The sequence below is a fragment of the Trachypithecus francoisi genome, unplaced genomic scaffold (genome assembly GCF_009764315.1).
Source record: "Trachypithecus francoisi isolate TF-2019V2 unplaced genomic scaffold, Tfra_2.0 Lachesis_group11, whole genome shotgun sequence".
In the NCBI taxonomy this organism is placed as follows: Eukaryota; Metazoa; Chordata; class Mammalia; order Primates; family Cercopithecidae; genus Trachypithecus; species Trachypithecus francoisi.
Window position 1 is genome coordinate 23,370,365 of NW_022681456.1, and position 19,820 is coordinate 23,390,184.

Genomic DNA, 19,820 nt, shown 5'->3' on the forward strand with positions numbered 1-19,820 from the left:
AACCCAGGAGGCAGAGGCTGCGGTGGACCGAGATCACACCATTGCACTGCAGCCTAGGCAACAAGAGTGAGACTCCGTATCAAAAAAAAAAAGAAAAGAAAAAAATTCAAGCCAGGAATGGTGGCTCATGCCTGTAATCCTAGCACTTTTGAGAGGCTGAGACAGGAGGATTACTTGAGCCCAGGAGTTCGAGACCAGCTTGGGCAACATGGCAAGAGCCCTGCCTCTACTAAATTAGCCAGGACTGGTGGCACACACCTGTAGTTCCAGCTACTGGGGAGGCTGAAGTGGGAGGATCACTTGAACCTGGGAGGTGGAGGTTGCAGTGAGCTGAGATTGCACTGTTACACTCCAGCCTGGGTGCCAGAACAAAGCCCTGTTTCAAAAAAAAAAGTTTAAATTCAGTTCACTGTGGTTCCAATTGAAAGAAGGGAGAAACTATTTTCCTAAGAAAAATGAATATAACCTATAAAATGTGATCAGTCATAGAAAACAGCCAAGCCTATATGTGGGAGATGTGGATTAAATCAGTAAAAAGCCTGTCACCAACAATGCACTTTACAGCAGTCAATCAGAGAATCCATAACAAAGCCGGGAAGCCATGCTGTCGAAGCAGGATTTTATTTCACAATTACTGGAATCTGAAACGAGGAACGCAAGAGAGAGCATGCGTGATGAACGCGCTGCTCAGGTGATCAGAGCCAAAGAGTTGCAAGAAAATGAACAAGAGATGAAGGACATGGTTTGCAGCTCAATCTGTTTCTACAGCACAATGGAAGTGAAAGATAAGGCAGCTCTTAGACTCAGGATTTTTAATAAACTCTGGTTTTTAATAACCATGGAACAATGCCCTGTAATTAGCTATAATTTACGGAGATGTGGAATCTTGAACACAATGTGATGAAAACTAAACCTCAGAGGAAGAGTATAGTAAAAATACAAGTCATAATATTATCGCTGCTAGGAACTTGTTCCTGTTTGTAGAAATGAATGGCAGCCTGTAGCACACTGATATAATGGTGGGAGGGATTTCTGGCCGGTCTGCGGTTCCGAGTCTCATCTAGTTTCTTCAGGTTCAGTGCTTCTCCCTCTGGGCACATATATCCCAGAAGGCTACGTGTAGCCAAGACATTCCCAAGACACTAGAGGCCCCACGTGTCACACCCCTGCCTTTAAAAGGTTAGCCAACCAGGTGACCTTCTAAGGTACCTTTTTGGTTTTAGAGATGGGGTCTCACTCTTTTGCCCAGGTTGGACTCGAACTCCTGGGCTCAAGCAATCCTCTTGCCGCAGCCTCCCAAGTAGCTGGGACTACAGGCACGTGCCACCACACCCAGCTTCCTTTTGGGGCTTGGTAACATACATGTTGGGATCAGTCACTCACAGACAATGCTCTATGGAAATTCTACCGAAATGCTTCCTGAAGGAGGAAAGACTCATCTCTTGCCACTTTCTGGAATGCGTCCACGGACGTCAGACTGTTCCAGGGTTCTAATTTGTTCACAGTTCTTTTCTTCCAGAATACAAAAGATGTAATCCTTTTGGGACCACAAAATTAATAAACTCTGAAATCCACTGCACCAAGACCTCTAGGGTGGTTTTAACAGACTAAGTTTAAATGGCAATTTTAAAAACTGAAAAGCTTTCCTCACATTTCTACAGTCAACACTGGAGGTTGACAATTAAAGGTGAGACAACAGGAAACCACGTGCCCCATCACAGGTACAACCTGTGGCTCTTAGTATTGACCTTGAGTTGATGGGACTGTTAATATATTACAAGACTATGCAGCAGCGCTGTAAACACGTGCCCATCAAAGACCCTTGCTTGGGTAAGAAAGGCATGAAAGGGCCTCTCACCAGGTGCTGCAGACCACACACCTAATGTCTGGCCAAACCCTGGATGCTTTCAATGATGAACCTGAGCAGGCACTGCTGAGCCGCCCGACAGTGCCCTGGGCACCGACTGTCACAGAGCCCTGTAAGACCGCCTGGCGGCTGGGATCAGAAGCCTCAGCATCCCTTGTTCTCTGTGCTTATGGTACCCATGAAGTCAGTTCCAAGCAATTTTTGGATGTCCGTAAGGCTGAGAAAAGAAAGAAAACATAAGAGTGATCAGATCAGCAGTATCTGGAGCATGAGGAATTAGCCTTGTTTTAACTACAAGCTAAAAGAACAATATAAACAGCTGTTTCATTTCCAGCTGAGAAAGTCCAACCCTAAGCCATAAATGAGGCACTTGATAACTTTTTAGTTTTGAGTACTAGCCCTAAGAAACACTTTCACATATGATCTGTGAAACCCTGACCCCGACACTCTCATTGATCCATGGCCAAGTGGGTTTAGGAAATGCTGCTCCCTGTGCCTGTGAGAGTCAGTGTATGAGCAAGTGGCCTACGGCAAACGCCTGCTCTAATTCTGTTTCACTCCGTTTCCCGGTGTCATCGGACCACGAGGGAGCCAGCCCTCATTCTGCAGCATGTGTCCTGGGGAATGCACTCCAGGCACCAGGAGGTCAGGGTGGCCCCGGGTAAAGGAGGGCAGAGGGGACAACCAACAGCGGGGGTGCTTCAGTCATCGGCTTCCTCAGGGCCGGGGAGGCAGCATTTGCTTCTCTGTGCTCCCCATGGTGCCGTGAAGAGAGGCCCAGGAACAAAGACACTGAGAGGCAGAGAAACAGATACATACACGGCAGGGAGGGGAGGGGAGGACACCCACAGGAGAGAGGGAGGGAGGGAGGGAGGGGAGGGGAGGACACCACAGGAGGGAGGGAGGGGAGGGGCGGAGGGGAGGGGAGACACCCACAGGAGGGAGGGAGGGAGGGGGGGAGGGGAGGAGGAGGACCCTACAGGAGGGAGGAAGGGGAGGGGAGGGGAGGATACCCACAGGAGAGAGGGAGGGAGGGAGGGAGGGGAGGGGAGGACACCCACAGGAGGGAGGGAGGGAGGGGGGGAGGGGAGGAGGAGGACCCTACAGGAGGGAGGAAGGGGAGGGGAGGGGAGGACACCACAGGAGAGAGGGAGGGAGGGAAGGAGGGGAGGACACCCACAGGAGGGAGGGAGGGAGGGGGGGGGGAGGAGGAGGAGGACCCTACAGGAGGGAGGAAGGGGAGGGGAGGAGGAGGACACCCACAAGTGGGAGGGAGGGGAGGAGGACACCCACAGCGGGGAGGGGAGGAGGGCAGGAGGACACCCACAGGAGGGAGGGGAGGAGGAGGACACCCACAGCGGGGAGTGGAGGAAGGGAGGAGGAGGACACCCACAGCAAGGAGGGGAGCAGGGGAGGAGGACACCCACAGGAGGGAGGCAGGGGAGGAGGAGGACCCTACAGGAGGGAGGAAGGGGAGGGGAGGAGGACACCACAGGAGGGAGGCAGGGGAGGAGGAGGACACACCACAGGAGGGAGGGAGGGGAGGAGGAGGACACCCACAGGGGGAGGGAGGGGGAGAGGAGGACACCCACAGGAGGGAGGGAGGGGAGGAGGAGACACCCACAGGAGGGAGGGAGGGGAGGAGGTGGACACCCACAGGAGGGAGGGAGGGGAGGAGGTGGACACCCACAGGAGGGAGGGAGGGGAGGAGGAGGACACCCACAGGAGGAGGGAGGGGAGGAGGAGGACACCACAGGAGGGAGGGAGGGGAGGAGGAGGACACCCACAGGAGGGAGGGAGGGGAGGAGGACATCCACAGGACGGAAGGAGGGGAGGAGGACGACACCCACAGGAGGGAGGGAGGGAAGGGAGGAGGGCGGTAGGGAGGGAGGGGAGGAGGGGGGCCGGTCTCCTGTTCACCCGGCTTTGCTGTCTCAGCAGTTGGAGCCTAGACCTACTGCTCTGATCCCTCTCAGCAGCTGTGGCCACAGCTCTTCTTAGATTGCCCAAAGAGGGTGGACAGGCATGCAGCTTCGTAGGCAGAGGCCAGAGCAAAATCACTTCAAGGTTTGAGGCCCAACCAAGGACTGGAACAGCCCCTGCGTCAGGGCTCCCTGCTGGTCAGGGAAAAGAGGAATACAAGAGAAGAGGAACAAGGAATAACCCGGATGGCCAGAGAGCAGAGTCATCGCAGGGCGATGAGCAGGCCCAGGGGAGCAGGGGCTGGGCAGAGTCTGTCTTGCCGGTGTCGGCCTGTCTCCTGGCAGACTTCCTACCTTGGGCCGGTAGCCCTGCTTGGCCATAGTCTTCGCCTCCTGCTGCAGCAGGGCATCTGAGAGTTGTTCAACCCGCCGGGCCTCCTCCTCTTCCTCCTCCTCCTGCTGGTCTGCTTCCCATGCCTGCAGCCGACGTTCTGCAACCTGGGTGCCAAGAGCAAAGTCACCCCCCGAGACAAGGCCCACAGGGCAGAGCCCCGCCTCTGATGACGAGGGTAAGCCTGGGGTCCTACCCAGACTGGAGAATCCAGCTGAGCAATAGCAATGCAGGTGCCAAGGAACGGAAGGGAGCACACGGGACTTGAAAGGCTGTACGCATGGCATGTACCTCGTAGAAAGCTAGAAAGGCTACACGCGTGGCGTGTACCTCGTGGAAAGCTGGAGAGGCTGTATGGATGGCGTGTACCTCATAGAAAGCTGGAAAGGCTGTACACATGGCATGTACCTCCTGCAAAGCTGGAGAGGCTGTATGTGTAGCGTGTAACTTGTGGAAAGCTGGAGGCTATACCCGTGGCATGTACCTCGTGAAAAGCTCGGCATGTGGCCAGGTGTTGGGACGACTGTTCTGTCTTATGTATCAAGGACTGAAATGAAGAGAGAACTGTGGCCCCCAGAAAACCAACTATTTGCAGAAGCAGACAGAGTAAAGAGAACAGACAGCAGTGCCAGCCTCACCCATACGACATGGAGGATATGGAGGGAAAGAAGCCACAGTCAAGAAGATGAGGACTGCAGCTGGGATGGAAAGGGGGCACTGTGTTCTCAAATGCATGCAAGCCCTGCCAGGCAGTCCAGGGCCTCTGAACCCTGTCCCAGGATGATGCGAGACCCACAGCAGGCCCACTGCCTCCTGCCCTCGGGCTCAGCCCCACCTGGGCTTCCAGCTCCTGCTTCCTGGCCGATTTCAGTTCTTCACTCTCCTCTTTCTCGCGACGAGCTGACTTTCTCGCCTCCTCGAGATTTTGAATAAGTTGCTCCCTGTGTTTCAGGGATTCCTCTTGTGCCCGTCGGTTCTGTTCAATCTTCTCTTGTATTTGCTGTTGCCTCCCTGTCAGAACCTAACCTCGGCAGAAAGAAAAGGGCAGCTTTGAGGCTGACCCTAACAGATCCTGGTTCCACAAGCCTTGGACAGGCTGCAGCTGCAGCAAGGCCCAGCCTCATCCTTGGGCCTCAGGCCTAAGTGCGCAGACAGAGGCAGAGCCAGACTACAGGATTCGCTCTCATGCCGGCCACGCCTGCCAGTATACAAGACACGTTTCCCTTGAACCCCAACACACACAAAATGTATCCAGACTGTGTATTATGGAGAGCCAGCTGAGTGCCAAAGAAATCAAAGGAGACGGGGATGGAGCGCTCTCCCCAGGGACACAGAAACCTTGCGGCAACAAGGTGAGTCTCCCTCCTATCAGAGGGTTCCAAAAACAAGACAGCCACAAGCCACACAGATAACCAGAGGCGGAGCCGGGGTGATCCTCTAACCTTTTGAACCTGCTGTGTTTGAGACCTGGCCCCAGAGCCGTGTGACACCTCAACTCCAGCCCAGGCCACAGTCAGGAGCAAGAAGCCACCTGACACTCACCACAGTGACGCTGCAGGGCTGGGGGGACAGAAAGTGGCCGCCATCAGGAGGAACATCAAAGGCATTGGAGAATTCTTAGTATTTACAAGAGCAAAACATCACCAATCGGGACCCGATTTCCTGTGGATTCCAAAATACAGCATACTACCAGACACAACATAGAGTTTCTCATTCAAAACCACTTTACAACAGCTTTCAGCCTAAGACACTCTCTTCTCCCAGATTTCCCTGCGCTTGGGGTGTGTCTTCCACACACAGTGTACACACTGACCAGGAAAGCAGTTATGTCCTCCAGTTCACGGCCGTCGTCTACCCCGGGCGGGGAAACGCGTGGGAAGAGCCTCAGGCACCAAGAGGCTCTCGGCAGCGTTTCTCAGAAAGGCTTCCAATTAGAAAAACAGCACACCCATTAGAGGGAATGGAAAGACAGCAGGTGACGGAGGACAGTCCGCCATACAGCCCCTGACGTGGCGTTTATAAAGATGTAACAGCATGTCACAATGCTTGGAGCCAAACAGCACAAGACAGTAAGAAATACATGTAGAAAAAATGTCAGGCATAGAAACAGAAGAGCAGATGGACGAAGCAGCTATGGCTGCGACAGGATGGGCTCTGGGGGACTTTTTTCCATGTCTACTTTCTATACTTTGAATTCTTTTCTACTAAACTCATATTACTTGTTCAATGATTTTTAAAGCCCACTTAAAATGACCAGAGAAGACTGTTTCCAGAGCATGTGGCAGGGTGACTGACCATGGACTTCCAGACACCTGCCCAGGACCCAACAGCTGGTCCACATCGCCGCAGCTGGGATTACCTCGTTCATCAGTTTGTCCCGTGCGCTGCGCTCTCGGGCCCACTCTGCCTCTCTCTTTTCCCACATCTCCTTGGCCTCCTCCCTGGACAAACACAAAAGGGACAGCAGGCTCCTCCCGGCCCTGACAGGAAGCAAGCTACAGAACAGACAGGGCTGCAGGGCACACGGCTTCTGCAGGGCCACCCTGCAGATAAACATCCGCACACACTTTGAAAAGATTACAATTAAGGACAGCATCCATGGAAAGTACTGTTGAAAGTTTTTTACTTTTTTATTTTTGAGATGGGTCTCACTCTGTTGCCCACGCTAGAGTGCAGTGGTGCGAATCTAGGCCCACTGCAACCTCCACCTCCCAGGTTCAAGTGATTCTAGTCCCTCAGCCTCCTGAGTAGCTGGGATTACAGGCGTGCATCACCATGGCCAGCTAATTCTTGTATTTTTAGTAGAGACAGGGTTTCACTATGTTGGTCAGGCTGGTCTTGAACTCCTGACCTCAAGTGATCCGCCTGCCTTGGCCTCCCAAAGCGCTGGGATTACAAGTGTGAGCTGCCGTGTTGGAAGTATTTCAAGTTACCTTTTTAATGCCCCCACCTCCTTATAAAAAGCAACTGGGGCGACTTACACCGTGGCTGTTTAACACAGAGATGAATGAAACCATCAGGACCTGGAGAGAAGCAGGGCGCTGCCTGGGCCTGAGCCCTGCCACCATGCGCCTGTGTCATTGATAGCTCACCCTGGACCAAGTGACCTCTTCGAGTCTCCGTGTCTCACAAGCCACCACTTGGCTGGAAGTCAGGACTCAGTAAGATGAGGCCTATAAAGCACTTGGCACAATGTCCAGCATGCAGTAAGTGCTCAATGTATGCTACTTATTATTCAATGATTTCAATCTACTAGTTTAATCTTTAGGACCCAAACTCAGTTTTATATACCTAAGCAGCATTCAACATCTCTCTAAGAACTTCCTTCTGGCTGGGCATGGTGGCTCATGCCTATAATCCCAGCACTTTGGGAGGCCAAGGTGGGCGGATCACAAGGTCAGGAGTTCGAGACCAGCCTGGCCAAGATGGTGAAACCCCGTCTCTACTAAAAATGCAAAAATTACCCGGGTGTGGTGGCAGGCACCTGTAATCCCAGCTACTCGGGAGGCTGAGGCAGAGAATTGTTTGAACCCAGAAGGCAGAGGTTGCAATGAGCCGAGATCACGCCACTGCACCCCAGCCTGGGTGACAGAGCAAAACTCCATCTCAAAAAAACAAAAACAAAAACAAAGAATTTCCTTCCAAATCTCTCAGATTTCAGATGAACACAACGTTACTCTAAACCTTAAGGATTTCCACCTCCGATAATACAAGGGAAACCCCCCAGAGGCCAGGTCCATTATGAAGATGTGCTCCTCAGGAGTGATGGACAACATACACAGGTATTTCTTCTTCTTCTTTTTTTTTTTTGAGACAGAGTACTGCTCTGTCACCCAGGCTGAAGTGCAGTGGTGCAATCATGGCTAATCAGAGCCTCAACCTCCTAGGCTCAAGTGATTCTCCCATTTAGCCTCCCAAATAGCTGGGACTACAGGTATGAACAACCACGCCTGGCCAATTTGTGTATTTTTGGTAGATATTGGGGTTTTGCCATGTTGCCCAGGCTGATCTCGAACTCTTAGGCTCAAGTGATCCACCTGCCTTGGCCTCTCAAAGCGCTGGGATTACAGGTGTGAGCCTCCACGCCCAGCCAATAGATATTTTAGTAACAGGTGACCCATGGGGCATTTCAAGGTACCAGAGTGCAGGCCAGGAGCGTCTGGCCCAGTCAGTGGCCGCCACTCACCTCAGCAGCACCTGCAGCTCTGCCTCCCGCGCCCGCTCCAGTTGCAGCTGCTCCTCAATGGCCTGCTTCATCCAGGCCACATCGGCCACAGCTTGCTCCCGCCTGGCCAGGTTGAGGCGCTGGCTCTCGTCCTCCTTCTCAAGCAGGGCCTGCAGGATCCGCCTGTCTGCCTCCTAGAGGAAGCAGAGGGTGGCATGTGGCTGGGCTGGACAGAGTCCTTCTGCAGTGAGAGCCTACACAGGGGCCTGCCCTCCCTTTCCTTTCTACACAGACATTAGTGATCCTACACAGTGTTCTCAAGACAGAGATGGGAAGATGCTGAATTATTTCTGGAACAGACCGGGGATAACCACGAGGGGTGGTTCAGACACCGCACAGGCCTAGGAGCTTCCCTCTGGCTAAAGGGAGACTCTGCCACCACCACATGCCCTCAGACACACCTGGTTGCACAACTTTTTGGAATACAACTTGGCAAAAATTCCACTTGTAAGAATAAAGACCACAGTGACACAAAGGTGCAAAACACTCGCTGCAGCTTTTATATAAGAGGGAAAAACCAGAAACAACCATAATGCTCCTTGGTGGGGAATTAGCTACTGTGCACGTAGACATAATGGAAGCATTAAAAGAATGCAGGAGGCTGGGCACCGGGGCTCATGCCTGCAATCCCAGCACTTTCAGAGGCTGAGGTGGGAGGATCACTTGGGCCTAGGAGTTCAAGACCAGCCTGGGCAATGTAGCAAGACCCCATCTCTACAAAGCATGGTGATGCACACCTATGGTCCCAGCTACTCGAGAGGCTGAGGTGGGAGGATGGCTTGAGCCCGGGAGGTCGAGGCTGCAGTGAGCCGTGATTGTGCCACTGCACTCCAGCCTGGACAACAGAGCAAGACCCCATGAAAAACAGCTGCACACCAGGACCAACTGTGCCACTGTGCCCCATGCGGGGCCTGTCCCGCTCACTGCAAGGGAGTTCATCAAAGTACTTAGGAATCTGAAGGAGCTATTTGAAAAGAACAGGTTCAATCTAAGCATAATGACCTTTTTTTGTTTGTTCTTTTTGAGACAGAGTCTCACTCTGTTGCCCAGGCCTGAGCACAGTGGTGCGAACTCGGCTCACTGCAACCTCCACCTCCTGGGTTCAAACAATTATCCTGTCTCAACCCCCCAAGTAGCTGGGATTACAGGCAGGCACCACCATGCCCAGCTAGTTTTTGTTGTTGTTTTGAGAGAAGTCTCACTCTTGTCCCCCAGGTTTGAGTGCAATGGCTCGATCTTAGCTTACTGCAACCTCCGCCTCCCGGGTTCAAACGATTGTCCTGCCTCTGCCTCCCAACTAGCTGGGATTAAGGCACCTGCCACCACGCCCGGCTAATTCTTGTATTTTTTAGTAGAGACAGGGTTACACCATGTTGGTCAGGCTGGTCTCAAACTCCTGACCTCAGGTGATCCGCCTGCCTTGGCCTCCCAACGCGCTGGGATTACAGGCGTGAGCCACCACGCCTGGCCATGCCCAGCTAGTTTTTGTATTTTTAGCAGAGATAGGGTTTCACCATGTCATTCAGGCTGGCCTCAAACTCCTGACCTCAGGTGATCCGCCTGCCTCGGCCTCTCAAAGTGCTGGGATTACAGGCGTGAGGCACCGTGCATCTTTTTAAAAAGTAGAGATTTAGTGTTAATGGAAGCTGTTGAGGAATGCAACCTCAATTAGATTTAAATACAAAAATACAAAAACAAAAACAAACCTCCACCTCTCTGTATGTAAATATATCTAGAAAGATGTGCACCAAACAGACACCTCTGAAGACAGATTGCAGGCACTGGTCAAGGGGGTGATGTCACTTTGTGTTGGGCTGTTAAGTAACACGTTTACTGAAAAACAATTTGATGTTTTGATATCTGTATCTATCCATCTATGCTGGCAAAGGATCCTTACGGTCAAGCTAATTAACATATCCATCATCTCACAGTTGGTTTTTCTGGTGACAACACTTAAGATCGACTCTCTTAGCAAATTTCAAGAATATAATAAGGTATCATCAGCTGTGGTCAACATGCTGGACACTATTCCCGGATCTCCTGAGGGATGTACCCTTTGACCAACATCTCCCCTTTCCCCCAACCCCTCACTGTCTTTTCATTCTTATGAGAATACACTCATATACTAAGCAACGGAAGGCTTTTTTTTCAAAAGAGGGTAAGAAAGATGTCAGGCTGTCTCTTCAGACTTACCAGCTCCTCTTGGATCTGCTGTGTGCGTCTGCTGAGTTGAGCATTATACTGATGTCTCAAGAAGCGCCTGAAGGAGAATCAAATGTGTGCTGCCTTCAGTATCTCAGAAAGAATGAAATAGTAGTTAGACAACTGCTGACCAGGCTGTCTACTTTATGGTTTCAGCAACACGAATGCAAGTCTGAAAAAGCAAGAAGCCCACCCGCCTGGGAAGAGTGGGGGGCCCTCTGACACACACCCCAGCTCTGCCTTCTGCCGGAAGGCTTCCATCTGCTTCCGCTCTTCCTCCAGCCTCTCCAGCTCCCACCGCTGCTTCAACAGATTCTCCTGCTCCTTCTTTAGTTTGGTCGCCTGTGGTGATGATGAGAGTAAGCTCGACTGAGATCTGAGATCGTGGGAATCAGATCTTCCTTCATTCTCCATCTCCACTGCTCGCAGACACTACACAACGGTGGCCTGGCCACGCAGGTGGTCACGATCCCCTCCCACCACTCACTCACTCATCCCATCTCATCTGAGCCATTTCCTGCAAGGGCCTTTCTGAGCCCCAAACTCTAAACTCCCACAGGATCCTGTACTGGTCCACACTTACTGTAACTTAACAACTGTCCTCCCCCTGACACACCCCCACCAGGAGGTCAGGACTGTGGGCCTCGGTCAGGCTCTACCTCTAGTTCCCAACCCAGTGCTCAGCACCTAGAATAAGTAGTAGGCACTAAGAATGTAGTTCCTGAATCATGGCCTGGACAAGGGGAGGGGTCACAGGAGATGGGCCTCCCTCATCTAAATAGAAAGATCTAATTCTTTCAAGGAAACTGTGCCATGTTCTCCAAAAACAGCTCCTGGACCAAAAACCCTCAGTTATGCCCCGAGACCCGAAACCTGCTCCCCATGGACAGCTGGGTGCCAGACCACCCGACTAAATCGTGCCTACTCAGTGCATTGGAAAATCCAGATTCTAAGAAGGTTCTCCGGCCGGGCGCGGTGGCTCAAGCCTGTAATCCCAGCACTTTGGGAGGCCAAGACGGGCGGATCACGAGGTCAGGAGATAGAGACCATCCTGGCGAACACGGTGAAACCCCGTCTCTACTAAAAAAATACAAAAAACTAGCCGGGCGAGGTGGCAGGCGCCTGTAGTCCCAGCTACTCGGGAGGCTGAGGCAGGAGAATGGCGTAAACCCGGGAGGCGGAGCTTGCAGTGAGCTGAGATCCGGCCACTGCACTCCAGCCCGGGAGATAGAGCGAGACTCCGTCTCAAAAAAAAAAAAAAAAAAAAAGAAGGTTCTCCAACAGCAGGCTGCTAAGCACCTCTAAGAGAACAGCTACTGGCTCCGTGTTGTTAACGTTCTGGAATCCAGGCACGCAAATGTGGAGGCTGGGAAAGCAGGAGGCGGAAGGGGATGTGTGGGAGCGGGAGAAGCCGGCTGCTGCCGCCCGTTGAGGAACCTCAGCCCTGCTATGGCTCTTCTCAGGGCAGCCCCTCAAGTGCCCATCTCACGCTAATGAGCAGCTGTGAAGGAGATCATGGCCGACAGGGGCTTGTGCCCACCTCCACTTCCTTCAGTTTCAGCTCCTCCATCTGCTGCAGCAGCGCCTCGGCCTGGAGCTTGTCCTCCAGCTGCCTCCTCTCCTCCTTGGCTTTCATCCGTTCTAGCGCCTCCCTTCGGGCCCTTTCATATTCATTTTCGTACCGTTTGTTCTCTTGCTCTGCGGTGGCTTCTTGCTACAAAGGACCAAATGAACACAGGAGGTCAGTATCTGTACTGTAAGCCAACAAAAACCCAGCTTCCTGCCGCTGTTCTGCAGGCCACAGGGCCCAGGCAGATCCTGTCTGAATCCCAAATGACAATGCCCTCAGAGACCAAGTCAGGGAGGGGCTTGATAATGTTGGGTTTCCTCCCCACTCAACAAAACACTTTCTAAAATGAACCAGGCAGCAAAGTGACCAGTGCACGGAGGTGTGGAAGCTCAACCCCAAAGGGCTACTGGAAGCCACGGCTGCGAGTTTATGATGCAAATTTCATCAAAAGAGCGACAAAGGCCGGGCGCGGTGGCTCAAGCCTGTAATCCCAGCACTTTGGGAGGCCGAGACGGGTGGATCACGAGGTCAGGAGATCGAGACCATCCTGGCTAACACGGTGAAACTCCATCTCTAATAAAAAAATACAAAAAACTAGCAGGGCGAGGTGGTGGGTGCCCGTAGTCTCAGCTACTCGGGAGGCTGAGGCAGGAGAATGGCGTGAACCCGGGAGGCAGAGCTTACAGTGAGCTGAGATCCGGCCACTGCACTCCAGCCTGGGCGACAGAGCGAGACTCCGTCTCAAAAAACAAAACAAAACAAAACAAAACAAAAAAAGAGCGACAAAAACGCCCTTAAAGACACATGTTCTAGCTGGACCCTGTGGCCCATGCCTTTAATCCCAGCCCTTTGAGAGGCCAAGGTGGGAGAATCTTTTAAGGCCAGGAGGCCAGACCAGCCTGGGCAACAGAACAAGACCCCATCTCTATAAAAACTAAAAAATTAGCTGGGCACAGTGGTGCATACATGTGGTCCTAGCTACTCAGGAAGCCGAGTTAGGAGGACTGCTTGAGCCCAGCTGGTCGAGGCTGCAGTGAGCTGTGAATTGCGCCACTGCATGCCAGCCTGGGTGACAGAGCAAGACCCTGCCTCCAAAAGAAAAAAAGAAGACGCATACTCTACTTGCCACCTCCCAGTCCTGGTCACCTGGCCTTATTCTGCCCTGAGAATTATCACATAGGATTCTGGTATGTGTAAGAGCAAACGTTCAGTTTTCACATGTGTCAAGTAAACTGAGAAAGAGTATACTATACTCCTTAACTGGAGTCACTGACACTGAAAACGGTAAAGGAATGCAAAGACGTCAGCAGTCCTGCACAGCAGAATGCGGGGCTATTCCCAGAGCTGCACACCACACCTGTTTTTTTTCTTCTTTCTGCGTTTCCCAAGAGTTTACCACATGCTTCTGGTGAAGGTCCAGCTCCACCTGAGGATGGAAGGGGGAGGGTGTGAATCTCCTCACAGGCATCCAGTAGAGAGCGTGGGGCGACTTCAACATGTACAGTGTGAATGCAAGTCAATCAGAAGACCAAACGACCAGGCGCTCCTACATCCATCTCCGGAGCGGGTACAAAGTAATAGAGACTTCCTTCCCACTAGCCCTGGGGTTAAGCTGGACGCTGAGATGGAAATACAATTTCGAAGGCCACCGTGGGTTGGTCTCCTGCATGCCAGGACCTGGGAGACAGCTGGGTGAGGAGAAGACTCAACCCTGTGTCTGGCTCCCCAAAGCTTGCTCTGCAGAGCAGATGGAAAATGTACTCCCTGTAGCAAGTGATGCGCCAGTGGGTGCAACAAGTTTAGGATTGTTAGTAAGAGATTCGAGCGCACAGAATCTCCTGGATTAGAAAATGGATCACAACATTCAATCCAAATCTTTTGTCTGGGAAACTGTTTATAAAATTAGCCGGATATGGAGGCACCCACCTGTAGCCTCAGCTACTCGGGAGGCTGAGGTGGGAGGATCACTTGAGCCCAGGTTCAAGACCAGCCTGAGCAACATAGGGAGACCCTGTCTCTACAAAAAAGTTTTACAATAATCTTTCCCAACTTACAGCTGTGAACGCAGGCAACTAACTTGAATGTTCTGAATAAACTTTTCTGATTTAACGGCTCTGGATGATTCCACCAAAGCCAATAGGGCTAAGGAGTCCCCCCACAGATTAGTGCACACTACACAAAAGCACTAGATGTTCCATTATGTAGTGACTGGCGATTTCTAAATGTTAACTATGAATCACGTGAAGGCACCAAATGTATACAAAAACTGTAAGTTGAAAATAAATGAGTAACGGTGAGGGATGATCTCCCTACAGCCAAATCTCCACTGAACAAGGCCACCAAGCCAAGAGGCCACCCCCTCTCCTGCAGTTTGTCCTCCCCTCCCCTGCCAGCCCAGTTCAGGCCTTCACCATCCCCCAGGTGGGCTGTCGCAGCACCCCTCCCTGCCAGCTGGCACACTGCTGCCAGAGGGCTCTCTCTGAAATGCAGCCGGGATCCTGTGTGCCGCCCCCAGCACCTTCAGAGGAAGGTCACACAAGCTCTTATGGCGTCTGGCACCGTCTGCCTCGCCAGCGTCATTTCTTCGGGTTCTCCCTATCTGACATCCTAGCCTCACCCAGACACTTTCAGCTCCCGGGGCTCACTCTGCTCTCAAGTCTCAGGCCTGGTTCTCACAGTCACATCAACCTAGAACATCCTTTCCTCACCTCTACACACATACATCCCTTCAAACTCTTCCACCCCAGGAACTCCTCTGGGAAGCCTCCCCGACCCCTCCAGAGTTGAGTGTGCTGGCCCATGATCATCCTCTCAGGCTGGCCCAGCGCCCTGCATCCTGCCCGGTAATGAGCTATCCACTGTTTCCCATGCTGGAGACAGCAGAAACCACGTCTAATCTCCATGCCCCCACCTGGTAGAACAGGCAGCAGAGGTTCAATCAACATTTGTTCAACAACTGAATGAACCGCTCAGTGCAGCCTGTGCCAGATCTTCTGCCTGGCGCTCTTTTCAGGTGGCTCAAGTTTCCCTCCTCTGTTTCAACCCAGTACAAGATACGTGTTAAAAAAAAAAAAAAAAATGTCTGGAAACATGATTTCATCTACTTAGGCAAATCAGTGGAGGTCTCTGATTTTCACCTCTCGAAGTTTCGGGTTGTTCTTTTTCCAGTGTTCATACAAAAGTTGTTCAGCAATCTATCAAGAAAACACAAAATGGAAAGCCTGGTGTCAGTTTTCAAATCCATTCACGTTTTGGATGACACACAGTGGAAGTCAGCTCAGGCTATGAGTGCCTCCGCTCACACTGTCACTGCACCCACTGTTCAAACCCTTGTGCTTCACATGCACAGCTCTGAGAACCACACGGCACTACCAAATGACTCTTGCAAGGGTGACAAAAGGGGACCAAAATCTGATGCTACACAGAGGTCCTATCTAGGGGGTCTCAAAATAATACAGCAGGCTGAAAAGCACAGATCAGGGCTCACTGTTTCACATAACTACTTTGGAAGGTAAAACAGATTAGTCCCAGATCTCTATGGGCCCACAGAACTGAAAGAAAGGAAAAGCACTCAGATGTAATGATTGAAGGGGCTAAAGAGAATACAGCTAACTGATCCAAAACCCAGTCCCTGCACAAGGACATAAGCTCCTTTCCTGCTGGCTCTGGAGTTAACAGGCCTCTCATCAGACCTGAGCAGCCAGGAATGGCCCTATATGTACGACACACTCAGGCTGGGGGCACTCCTGCTGCACAGCCTCCTGAAGGTCTCTGGGAAGTTACCAGTTTCCTCTGCTCTTCTCTGGCCGATTTCAGCTTCCCGTGCTGCTCCCGGATTCTTCTTTCATGCAAGTTCATGCTCAGCCTCAGCTCCTCCAGTTCTCCGGCCAGGAGGTCCTGCTCCTCCCGCATGAGCTGCCTGAGCTTCTCCCGTCGGGCCTCCAGACTCTTCCTCTTCTCTTCCTTCATCTTCTGACGCTGATAGGCGTGCATGCTGGGTGAAAGGGGGCCTGCCTGAATCAATCATGCTACAGCCACAGGGAGCGTGCTCTGCTCTGCTGTGTAGGTAAAAGAGGCTGAGGTAGTAGATGTGTCATGATGATACAGGAATGTGTCCCCAGCCAAAGTGAAGACAGCAGGTCACAGAATAGTGTGCCTAAGAGAAAATCTTGTTTTTGCAAAAAGAAAATGTATAAATGTATAAATAATGTATATATTATTCACCACATAAATCCTACAGCATACGTCTGCTGTAGCCCTACTTGACTGATGAGGAAACCAAAGCTCATACATTCAGCAAGAGACACCGTCAGGATTTCCATCTAGGTCTATCTGACTTCAAAGCTTATGCTTTTGGCCTCCATGTGTTTACATGTATTTCTATAAAAGCAGTTTTTTGTGTGCGTGTGTTTAAGCACAAATATCAGTGGGTAAAAGCATGGAAGGATACCTGTGAGACTGTTAACTGTGGCTCTCTCTGGGGATATGGGGTTACAAGCAGGCTTCCAAATTCTATCATATCCTTCTACATCATTTTATCTTCCTCAATGCCAATGTATGGCTGCACTGATGATCTTTTTTTCCACTTCCAGCTGGAAAACCATCACCATGCAGGTAATTCATGCTGCCTGGCAAATCCTAGAAATCCTACTCTCCCTAAATCCTTAAGGCCTAATCCCCTGACCGGCAAGTAGCCCCCACCTCCATACAATCCGCAGTTACCGCAAAATTACCTCCGCTGGTAGGAGGTTTTAGAGCTCCATTCTGCCTGTTTGGAGCTACAGATGTCAGACATCCTGAAGTAACGGCTGTTCTGCTCCCACTGCTGCCGAAGCCGGGCCTCCTGCTCTCGCTGTCGTGCTAACTGCTGATTCAGGTGCTGCTGGCTGCACCAGTAGGACGGCAGCGTGGGGAGTGCCATCTGAGAACAGTAATGGGAGGAAAGTGAGCCACTGCAAACCCCAGGAACCCTCACCAGCTTGGCCTCATCCCTTTAACGAGTGGTCACCGCCCCTTGGCTGCACAGTGAAATCACTGGGTGGAACTTAAAAGAAAAAAAAAAAAAAAAAAAGACATGCCTGAGCCCCACTCCAAACTAATTCAATCAAAAAACTTAGTGGGGCCCAAGCACCAGCATTTTTAAAAATGATCTGCCACTAGTGCTGCAAATTATCAATTTAAATACACCTTAGGCTAGGTGCGGTGGCTCACGCCTGTAATTCCAGCACTTTGGAAGGTCAGGAGTTCAAGACAGTCAGGCCAACATAGTGAAATCCTGTTTCTACTAAAAATACAAAAATTAGCCAGGCGTGCTGGTGGGCATCTGTAATCCCAGCTCCTTGGGAGGCTGAGGCAGGAGAATCGCCTGAACCCAGGAGGTGGAGGTTGCAGTGAGCCAAGATCGTGCCACTGCACTCCAGCCTAGGCGACAGTGCAAGACTTCGTCTCAAAACAAAACAAAACAATAAACCTTAGCCAGATGCGGTGGCTCACGCCTGTAATGCCAACACTTTGGGTGGCTGAGGCAGGAGGATCACTTGAGGCCAGGAGTTGGAGACCAGCCACATCATGAGACCTCATCTCGACAAAAAATCAAAAATTAGCTAGGAGTGGTGGCACGTCTGTAATCCCAGCTACTCAGGAGGCTGAGGCAGGAGGACTGCTTGAGCCCAGGACGTCAAGGCTGCAGCGAGCCACGATAGCACCACTGCATTCAGCCTGGGCGACAGTGAGACTCTGTCTCAAAAAAAACTAAAACATCAAAAATTCTGGACTGCATGCACCCAGCTGTGGGCCAGCCACCACCAGGGACACAACAGACAGACACAGGGATTGTCCTAAGATTGCTAGACTAGGCACATCGGGGGCATTTACGCTCTACTTAAACAGAGACAATAATGTAAGGAACACATGTACGTGCCAAGCAGTCAATACATACGACTTTTTTTCATTCTTACAATCACCTCGCTTTAAGTTCGAAGAGGTGAAGTGATTTGCTCAGGATCACAGAGCCAGGAAGTAGAGGAAATAAACAAGCTGGGTTCCTAATTCATGTCCATCTGAGACCAGAGCCCACGGTTCTCTACACTGCGAGGGGCTGCCTGTTGGGACCAACCTGCCCCGGCTCTGGCAGCCCCCGGGGAGGGACCTCGCCTGATATAACACTCGGAAGTATTTTGGGCTACCATGGAGGACAGACCTTTCACCTTGCAGATGAAGAAGCTGAGAGCTAGAGAGAGGAACTGCCTGAGCAATGTAGGGATACAGCTGGAGCCCTGAAAGCAGAGAGCAGTCTCACTCCAGGCACCAATTCCCCTGCCTCAAAAGCTGTCCTCGAGTGCAGGGTCGATGCAGTGCCTGGGTAGGAACGCCTGTCGAATGAATGAAAAAGCCTGGTCCACGCCAAGAATCTCATACTCGAGGTCCTCCAGGTTTGGGGGCAAACACTCTGCATCTGTGGTACAAATGTAGCCGGCGAGCTGCTAACGTGTGACCTCGGTCTCGAGACCGTGGCAAGCTTCACATACTTTTTTCCCCGCCCCGTAAAGCCGCCAGTGGATCAATCTTTGCATCAAGAGTCAAAAGTCTAAGATTCCGATCCCGGATTGGCCACCCACAAGCTGGGCTGCTCCCCGAACACGTCTCATCCCTCTCTCGACCTGAACATGCACGTGCAACAAAGGGGGTCACGGCGCGTCGGGAGCAGAGTGAGGACCCCGGAGGCGCCCTGAGCTGGTGTACGTGGACTGCCGCCCCGGTTCCCGCCCGCGCGGGCCGCCTGCGGGCCCCTGCCCTAACTCCGGATCCGGCCGAGTCCAACCCCCCGACTCACATTTATCTGAGTCTCGGAGTTTCCCAAGAGTCCCCCGGCCCGAGTTCCCGCAGGCACGAAGTGGGCAGGCGAGTTCCGCAGTGTAATTCCCAGAGGCGCTACAGCAAGGCCGGCAGTTTCCACCCTGGTTGCGCCAGCAACGAGCCCGACGACGGAGCGTCGCAAGGGCCAAGCCTTCTTCAGCGCGAAGGGAGACTGTGTTTTTCTCTGGTGCCCCCTCGTGGCCGGCGGGAGATAAACAGCAAACGTCGCTACTCCTTGAAATACGGAAGGATGGAGGCAAAGAATCCGTCCGTGCACTACCCGTATTTGAGGATGGTGGTTACCATCACCTGAAGGTGAAGGCGGAAACCAGGGGGAGGAGAATATAAGCCAGTGATCCTCAAGCCTGGCTGCGCATGGAAATCACCAGATACCAGCCTGGGCAACATAGAGGGACCCCTGTCTCTAAAAAAATTTTTAAACTTAACCCGGCATGGTGGGACTTGTGGTCCCAGCTACTTGGGAGACTGAGGTGGGAGGATCACTTAAGCCCAGGAGATCAAGGCTGCTGTGAGCCGTGACTGTGCCACTGCATTCCAGCCTCGGTGACAGAGCCAGACACTGTCTCAAGAAAAAAGAAGAAAAAAATCCAGATACCTTAAAAAAATCCAGATGCCCAAAGGAAACCCCAAATCCCATCTGAGAGTACCAGTGTTTTCCAAAATTCCCCAGGTGTGTTCAATGTACAACTTGGGCAGAGACCTGCTGGCATAAGTAGATGGAAGTTATTGGTAAATTTTTTTTTTTTTGAGACGGAGTCTTGCTCTGT

At 51.9% G+C, this 19,820-nt stretch overlaps 1 protein-coding gene across 3 annotated transcripts; it reads right to left on the reverse strand.

Annotated features, from left to right (window-relative positions):
- Positions 1 to 602: 602 nt before the first annotated feature.
- On the reverse strand, positions 603 to 19,208 carry TCHP (trichoplein keratin filament binding). 3 transcript variants are annotated; one of them, XM_033220678.1, is made up of 13 exons: positions 19,010 to 19,208; positions 16,911 to 17,098; positions 15,961 to 16,171; positions 15,315 to 15,371; positions 13,535 to 13,603; positions 12,148 to 12,321; positions 10,837 to 10,949; positions 10,599 to 10,665; positions 8,367 to 8,539; positions 6,540 to 6,621; positions 5,016 to 5,201; positions 4,144 to 4,287; positions 603 to 2,084 (listed from the first exon to the last, which is right to left on the reverse strand). In XM_033220678.1, exons 2-13 carry the CDS (start codon positions 17,096 to 17,098, stop codon positions 2,052 to 2,054), a joined length of 1,497 nt encoding a protein of 498 aa, XP_033076569.1. In that variant the 5' UTR covers positions 19,010 to 19,208; the 3' UTR covers positions 603 to 2,051. The 3 variants fall into 3 exon arrangements, 2 of the variants coding, with proteins under 2 accessions (XP_033076569.1, XP_033076570.1); XM_033220679.1 differs by lacking the exon at positions 19,010 to 19,208 and adding an exon at positions 16,628 to 16,769 and having other exon boundaries at positions 16,911 to 17,043; XR_004439595.1 differs by lacking the exons at positions 603 to 2,084; positions 4,144 to 4,287 and having other exon boundaries at positions 5,083 to 5,201; positions 5,723 to 6,621.
- Between the last annotated feature and the right edge of the window lie 612 nt (positions 19,209 to 19,820).

Excerpts from the sequence above, each read along its gene's own strand:
- TCHP (XM_033220678.1), bottom strand. The coding sequence starts at position 17,098 with ATGGCACTCCCCACGCTGCCGTCCTACTGGTGCAGCCAGCAGCACCTG. Across the intron at positions 16,172-16,910 it reads AAAACCTCCTACCAGCGGAG|CATGCACGCCTATCAGCGTC; the intron begins GTAATTTTGCGG and ends CCTTTCACCCAG. Across the intron at positions 10,950-12,147 it reads TGAAACTGAAGGAAGTGGAG|GCGACCAAACTAAAGAAGGA; the intron begins GTGGGCACAAGC and ends TCATCACCACAG.